The sequence below is a fragment of the Hyla sarda genome, chromosome 3 (genome assembly GCF_029499605.1).
Source record: "Hyla sarda isolate aHylSar1 chromosome 3, aHylSar1.hap1, whole genome shotgun sequence".
NCBI lineage: Eukaryota > Metazoa > Chordata > Amphibia > Anura > Hylidae > Hyla > Hyla sarda.
Window position 1 is genome coordinate 391377251 of NC_079191.1, and position 8557 is coordinate 391385807.

General features: G+C 45.0%; 1 protein-coding gene across 1 annotated transcript in view; it reads right to left on the bottom strand.

Moving 5' to 3' along the window:
• UGP2 (UDP-glucose pyrophosphorylase 2) overlaps nt 1–7617 on the bottom strand; it is a gene marked incomplete in the record, with an annotated part of 100819 nt that extends 93202 nt beyond the window's left edge. Inside the window, 1 exon segment of the mRNA XM_056567987.1 lies at nt 7185–7617. Within this exon segment, the coding sequence (XP_056423962.1) occupies nt 7185–7203 (19 nt within the window).
• Nucleotides 7618–8557: the final 940 nt, after the last annotated feature.

Genomic DNA, 8557 nt, shown 5'->3' on the forward strand with positions numbered 1-8557 from the left:
GTTAAACTAGTTTAGCGGCTGATGACGATGAGGAATTTCAGGGAGTTAGTGTTTTATTGTTTCACACCGTCTACTATGTCACCTACTGAGTGAACAGTTTCTGTTTATCTAGTCTCACACGTTCAGGTATAAATCACTAATTCAAGACCAAACACAGATAAAACAGTCCAAATTGACGGAAAATAAGAATTAAAAAGGGGAACTACAAGGAACTGAAACTGTACAGGACGCCGCTACTGACTAGTCCTCGGAGCCCTCCTACCACTCAGCGGCTGAGACAGAACCACCATGTCAGAAAGTGGGGGCCTGTACAGGAGACTACAGGGATCCCCCCCCCCCCCACGATCAGACACATATCCCCAATCCTATGAATAGGGCATAAGTTCCAGTTTCCTAGAAAACCGTCACATGTTCACTCCCGCACTAACCACAGGTACTGACGGACAGTGCGGACGCTGATTCATATGATCCCTACCTTGCCCGTCTTTCGCCCGCAATCTGTTTTTCTATATAAGTAAATGTAGCTGTAACTGACACGGGCAAGGTTTTCAGGAGCCTAGTGGCACTGTGACGTCAGCACTGCCCGTCCGCAGCACCGCCCGCTTATGAATATTCATCCCCTTTCCCTCCGGCTACTTCCCCAATATTTGTGGGGGAGAGTCATACACAGTCATTCCAGACAAAACTAGAGGGTTTGTGGGACTTTCCAGTGACTTTATTTAGGAGGATTTAGAGTAGCTTATCCCAAGAATTCAATCCTTGACCACAGCCCTATTGGGGCCATTTACATGGGGAAATTCCGCTTGCAGCATTCGTCTATAGAACTCAATTGGATTCTGCTGCTTAAATCAGTGGTCGAACCCCCCAGCCCCAAATCAGACATTTATGAATTTTTTCTCCTACTGGAAGAAGTCTACTGGAGTTCTACAAGAGTGTATGGAAGTCAAAGCTACTAAGAAACAGCATTTTCCATCTTGCCAAATAAATATCCATTTATAAATTGAAATCATTGCCATGATCATAGAATTTAGGATTGTTTTCAAAATTGGGTTAGGGTAATGCTTTTCAAAGGTAAAAATGTAATAAAAGAAATTATTTATATGCAGTGAAACCTCAACTTACAATGGCATCAGGTTACAATATTTTCTAAATACATTGGTCTTCCTGGACCATTGTAACTTGAAACCAGACTCAACATACAATGTTATGTACAGTTCAGATCTGTGAAACGTGTAAATGGCCGGAAGAACTGACCAATCAGAATGGGCATTCACTGGTAAAACCCTTGTATTATTGAAGTAAATGCACTGGCTGTCTGGTAGCGCCCCCTACAGTACAGGGAGGTATTACATGTTCTGTACTCTTAACCTATGCCACAGTTAGCTGCTCCTTTGGACACCAGGTGAGGGCGGCTCTATGTTACTTTTTTAGGACACTGTGTACTGTACAGGACCCTGAAGAAGCTCCTGTCCTCTACATAGACAGTGATTACAGCTCTCAGCAGATCTTTATTACTTTTATATGTAAGGATTTGCTATATCTTTATTAGTTATCAACTTATTTTTCTTTAATCCTCACTATTTTTGGATGACATTTTGGGGCTTCAGAACCAATTACCAGGTTTCCATAGAGTTCTGGTCTCAACATACAATGGTCTCAACATACAATGGTCGTCCTGGAACCAATTAATATTGTAACTTGAGGGACGACTGTATGTAGACATTCCTGTAGTTGTAGTTTTGTAACAGCTATCAGAGACGGTAATAAATAATCCTGATATTCTGCTGTTCGCCTTGGGTTACATAGAGGCTTATGTTGGGCAATGAAACACTAGCAGATTTCTTCATCAAAATTGCAGTATTAACACTTATTACCTAATGCAGAAGGTTCCTCACAAAGTGGATAACGTACGATTGGGGGCGGGGGTGGGGGGGGGGGGGGCGGTGAATCAAAACCTGAGGAACAGTGGTGCAGCTGCCCATAGCAACCAGATTGCTTCTTTGGTGTTTATAAAGCTGGAATCTGAATGGTTACTATTGGCAACTGCTCCTACATACAAGTTTTGATAAATTTCCCCCTAGATGTGACTGCTACCAGGTGTAAGAGCCACCTACATAGCACTGGGCATAGGTTCTCAGAACTAAACCCAATACTAAGCATGCCAAACAACTATAAAAGGGGTTATCTGCCACTTTGTATATATACAGCGTATATCATGCTGCACAGGGGGAAATATACGCTGCAAATTCTCCTATGAGCAGATACACAAGGCTACCCGGCAGCAGCCCTGTGTGTGCAGTGAGGTTTGGAGCTGGTGCCAGCGCACTGACGTGACTGACGCCTCCAAACATCACTGCGAACACAGGGCTGACCCGGGTAGCCTTGTGTCTCTGCTCATAGAACACGCATCATATTTTACACTGCGCAATGGATTTTGCACAGTGTGAAATACGCGGCATATATGCTGCGTGTGACCTCATCCTTAAAGTGGTACTCAGCCCCTAGACATCTTATACCCTATCCAAAGTGGCCGTCACGCCCCCCTCCCTTAGACTTGCATTGAGGGCACATGGCCGTGATGTCACGAGCAGGGTGTGACCGTGACATCATGAGCCTCCGCCCCGCATTGCCAGTCATCTGGCACGGAGCAAAGTTCGCTTCATGCACCGGATGTCTGAGGTGCCGCAGCCGAGATCGCGGAGGTCCTGTGGCGGGACCCCTGTGATTAGACATCTTACCCCTTATCCAAAGGATAAGTTGTCTATGGGTGGAGTACCCCTTTAAAAAGAGCCTGGGACCTGACACACCAGCTGCAGGACCTGACAGGTCAGAAAAGCAGCATTCAATTCTATTAAACAAGCCTATGTACAGTTATTATCTAGAGACAAGGAGAGAGCAAAGTAATGGGAAACGCATAGTATGGTTTGCACTTTTCCCAGCGTGTTGTACAGCCCATACACAACAATGGAAAAGAGTAGAGATGAGCGAACTTACAGTAAATTCGATTTGTCACGAACTTCTTGGCTCAGCAGTTGATGATGTTTCCTGCATAAATTAGTTCAGCTTTCCGGTGGGCTGGAAAAGGTGGGTACAGTCCTAGGAGACTCTTTCCTAGGAATGTATCCACCTTTTCCAGCCCACGGGAGCACCTGAAGGCTGAACTAATTTACGCAGGAAAAGTCATCAACTGCCGAGCCGAGAAGTTCGTGACGAATCGAATTTACTGTAAGTTCACTCATCTCTAGAAAAGAGTATTAGGAAAAAGTACGATCCTTCTGCAGCCCTGTTACCCAGGTACAATAGAAAGATCGTGGACAAGCTTCAAGGAAGAGAACGCAGGATTTCCGAAGACAGGAATAGGTAACAAAAGTAGTTTAATTGACCATCTTGCAACACGTTTCGCAGCACAAACGCTGTTTCCTCAGGTTGCCTGAGGAAGCAGCGTTTGTGCTGTGAAACGTGTCGCATGACGGTCTATTAAACTACTTTTGTTACCTACTCTTTTGTGTTGGTCCGTTCTGCGCCTAGAACTCCTGCGTTCTCTTCCTTGCAGCTTGTCCACAATGTACAGTTGTGACATTTACTTCCATAGTACGGTGCTCAAACTGTATAGCAAAGTGCATGTCCACCTACTGCGCTAAGGCTGGAGGACGCCCATGCTCACTCACTCCCCGAATATCCAGGTCTGCGCATGCGCACACAGGGGGAGATTTATCAAAACCTGTCCAGAGGAAAAGGTGCTGAGTTGCCCATAGCAACCAATCAGATCACTTTTATTTTGCAGAGGCCTTTCAAAAAGGAAAGAAGCGATGTGATTGGTTGCCATGGGCAACTCAACAACTTTTCCTCTGGACAGGTTTTGATAAGTCTCCCCCACAGGCTTTGCAGATTTATTTCATTCAATTTACGCTGGTTTCTAAGGGTGTATATACAGTGGATATAGAAAAGTTTACCCACCCTTTTTAAACGCCAGGTTCTCGTAATGTTGAAGACTAAGGCTGCATTCACATCTCGTTTTTGGAATTCGGTTCCCGTATCAGTTTTTTTGTAAAAAAAAAATAATCATAATAATGCCTCAAAACCGGACAGAACCGTATACAACCGTATATACCTCTGTACAGTTTTAAACCGTATAGGGTTTGAAAACGGATGTCCTGTTGCATACGGTTTAATGCGTTTTTTGAGGGGGAAAAAAACGAATACGGTTTTATGTTTGTCCTTAATTAAATAAAGTTCTTCTAGTTCTATTTGTGGAAAGAACTTTCGGTATGCACTGCGCATGTGCAAACCGGATGGAACCGTGCGCACATACAGTTCCCATAGACCACCATTTAAAAAAAAAAAAAAAAAAAAAAAACGTATTTGGGTTGTATCCGGTTTTTCACCCGAACATAAAACCGTAGTAGATTACGGTTTTGTGTACGGGAAAAAAAAAAACGGATAAAACTAAATGATGCAAAATGTACACAACCGGATGCTACGGTTGGCATACGGTTTTCTATGAAATGTCTATACATACGGTTTGCAATACGGTTCCATGCGTTTTTTTTACTGAAACCGGATACGGGAACCATATTGCAGAAACGAGATGTGAATGCAGCCTAAGATAAAGATAAATCATGTTAGAACTTTTTCAACCTTTAGGGTAGGGTCACTCACAGCGTATAGGCGACGTGTTTCACGCTATGAAAAAATCTGCTGCACAGCTGGAAATACACTGCATATTTTTCTATGAGCAGACACACAGGGCTATGGGGTGGCAGCCCTGTGTGCGCAGTGAGGGTCGTAGGCGGGCCCGCTAGTCACAGTCACATTGGGCTCCAAAATATAGGAAAATATGCAGCGGATTTCCTGCAGTGTGAAATGCGCTTCGATACGCTATGTGTAACCCTACCCTAAATGTTACCTAAAACGGGAACAATTTAATTGCAAAGCAAATTTACAAAAAAAGAAAACAACATCACAAGAGCCTGGCATTTTAACAGGAGTGCGTATACTTTTTATATACCCACTGTATTGTGGATGCCACACTGTATATACCGTCACTACCCTGGATCACTATCTATTCTGCAAAATACTATATAAAAATGATCTGCTATAAACCAGTGTTTCCCAACCAACGTGCCTCCAGCTGTTGCAAAACTACAACTCCCAGCATGCCCGGACAGCCAGCGGCTGTCCGGGCATGCTGGGAGTTGTAGTTTTGCAACAGCTGGAGGCACGTTGGTTGGGAAACACTGCTGTAAAAACTAGAAATTACTACTAACAGCTTTTCAGGACTTTTTGGTACAAAAAATGATTCGTAGGTCAACGCCTCTAACAGTGCTTCCCAATAAGATCTCGGATCTTCAGTTTCGGGATTAACAGAATCCCCAGTTCGCCGCAACAATCAACTGTAATCTATGAGGAAAGTTAGCAGTAAGTGTTCGGCTTTTCTGCAGCGCCACTACTGGTGAAATGAAGAATTACACAGTGCCAATTCAAATCAATGAATGAATGGGCTATAATCTAGGACAGGACCTCCAGACTGAGACACTCTTTGTAAACAGGGGGGAAAAAAAAAAAGAAAAAAAAAACCTCTATAAACTCATTCATAGCATTAGAAAAATTGGTTTTGTAAACTGGACAATCCCTAAGAACCACAGGGAAGCGATGCAAAGTTATTTTAAACCACGAGAACCTACGAGATGACTTTAAAACTGTACGGAAGGTGGACGCTGCCGCTCTTCACTCACATTACGATTTCAATAAGTTTTATTTTATTTTTTTATTACATTTACAAAATTAACATAGAACATTATCACAAATAATTAATAGTCATAACTATATATATATATATATATATATATATATATATATATATATATACATACATACATACACACACACATATAAATACATATATATATATATATATATATATATATATGTATATATAAATAAATAAAATGTTTGTAATTAAAGGAGTAGTCCCATGTAGGTCCGACCACTGGCACCGTCGCTATCTTATGTATGGCGCCCCGGCCCTCCATTCATCTCTATGGGAGAGCCAGAGATACACGAGCGCTGTACTCGCCCATCTCCGGCTCTCCAATAGAGATGCATTGAGGGCACGTGCTGACCCCCGGTCTGCGCATCAGGAGAGCTGAGGTGCCAGCAGTCGGATCAGACATGTAACCCCCACTTTGGATAGGGGATAAATTGTCCTACATGGGACTTCTCCTTTAATAGTCATAACTTATCAAGATAATCATTTAGAAATAGTAAAGTAGTAGTAGATATGTCAGAGCCAAGTTATGGGGTTACTACAGGGACTGATCCTCACGCACGCTCCGCTGTTTTCTATATACCACCATGACATTTTATCATTGATCCCTGCGGCTTACGTGACATTACAGCTTACAGCCCCCCTACCATATAAGTAAAACATTACTGGTGCTGGCTCCACCGGAATTGAAAGCCTTTCAATATCGACTTCCTTCACAACGATGCACAGCATTCTCACGGAACATACTGTAAGTAAAGGAGATCTTCAGGAAGATGCCCGGGGCTGGCATCAGACACCTGAAGTGGGCATTCATACGATCCATCCGGTGCCCGGGCTGAGATAACTGCCCAAGCCTAGTGTCTGTATACAAGTGTTTCCAAACCCGAGTGCCTCCAGCTGTTGCAAAACTACAACTCCCAGCATGTCCGGACAGCCAGAGGCTGTCCGGAAATGCTGGAAGTTGTAGTTTTGCAACAGCTGGAGCCACACTAGTATACACACACACATGCATTGAACACACAGATACAGCAATGCAGCAGTCATCTATGACCTCCAGATCCTGACGACTAATTCCTGCTATTTTGCGAGCCAAGGGGAAGGTGGGTGGGGGGGGGAATCAAGGATCCAGACCACGTCCACAGCGCGGCAGCAACACCACCACAGGTTAACAGCTCCGACCAAATACATTATTAAATCCCATGCAACCAATCCGGCTAATAAGCTCCCCACTGCTGCAGCTGTTGCTGTTATCACATCCCTTTTTCCTCGTCTTCCCAATGACCAGGGTGGCTACTACTACTACTATCTGGCCATACCGAGCCCCCCACCACGACTGACCGATCAGCAAAGGGTAACCCAGCGTATTCTCTTAACCCCTCACCTGCCACCCAGCCATGCCAATAGAGGGTGCACTTACCATTCCGAAGCGAAGACATGTTTGCAAGAGCGTTCTGGCTAAGGGTTGACGCGAGACGTGTGACACTTGAGTCAATTAGGAAGTGGCATCAATCGGCTGGCATTAATACGAGGCTTCCAAGTGGGAGGTAACGCAAACAAACTCCTGTACAGGGGAGAGGTGGGTGATGTTCTCCTCTCCCCCCCCCCCCGCCCTACTGATGGGGTGCAGGCAGGGAAAGTTCACTGGCACCAGTGCCCCCTCCGTGTGTGTGTGTGTACAGCAGCGGCTCCTGTGATGATGCACTGTGCAGGGCTGAGCACTCGACATGCACATTTCATCAATGGGAGTGGGAGTGCCTGACATGGCATGTGACAGCCCAGAGGACCATAGACTAATAGTGCACGTAGTCTCCCTCCTCCCCTCTCCTCCACCTCCTATGAGTAATGTATGTTCAGTATACTGTGCAGCCCTGCAGAGCACGTCCTGGGCGCATGATCACTGCATTATATACCCCCACAGCCTCCATTACATCCTATACAGCAATACCAGTGCATCCCAGTGTGGGAGAAGGAAGGGGAAAAAGGGGGGGGGGGGGGGGTTTACTACTCCGCCTTTCGCAAATCCATCCCAGCTGACAGCCACCCACTACCAACCAGCCAACCACAGACACACACATGACGGAGGAGGCTACCGAGGCTTCCTATACTGGAGCTGCTGGCATGCAACATTGCAGAACACACATCAGATTACTAGAGAGCAGACCCTAAAGCCAGAAGTGAATGTAAGTGTCCTTCAGCTGACCCTTATCGCTTTTAGACGCTTCTTCGTTCTCTCTGTGGCTGGGTGACAACCAATAGGTCAGCCAAAATAGCAGTGCTTTCCAAGCAGCGTGCCTCCAGCTGTTGCAAAACTACAACTCCCAGTATGCCTGGACAGCTGCATGCTAAAAGCTGTAGTTTTGCAACAGCTGGAGGCATACTGCTTGGAAAGCGCTGCAGTATAGCTGTTGCAAAACTACAACTCCCAGTATGCCCGGACAGCCTTCGGCTGTCCGGGCATACTGGGAGTTGTAGTTTTGAAACAGCTGGAGGCACACTGCTTGGAAAGCACTGCTGTATAAACTGTACGCCAGCTTATCTTGAGTCCTGAACAGCCGATCTAGCCAGTGATACAGGACTTAGGGTTGTGTCACAAGGCAGATCCGACATTCAGAAATTTGGAACAGCTGGGTAGTGGGGATTTAAATAGTCACCCAACTTTTTAAGGCTCAGAGAAAACCAAGAAACAGCTGCAGATTTTTTTTATTTTAATTTTTTTTTTTTAACCACTGGACAGAACGCATGTCCTTGACATGTTCACACATCCAAGGTCATGCTTCATGTTCTTCTACA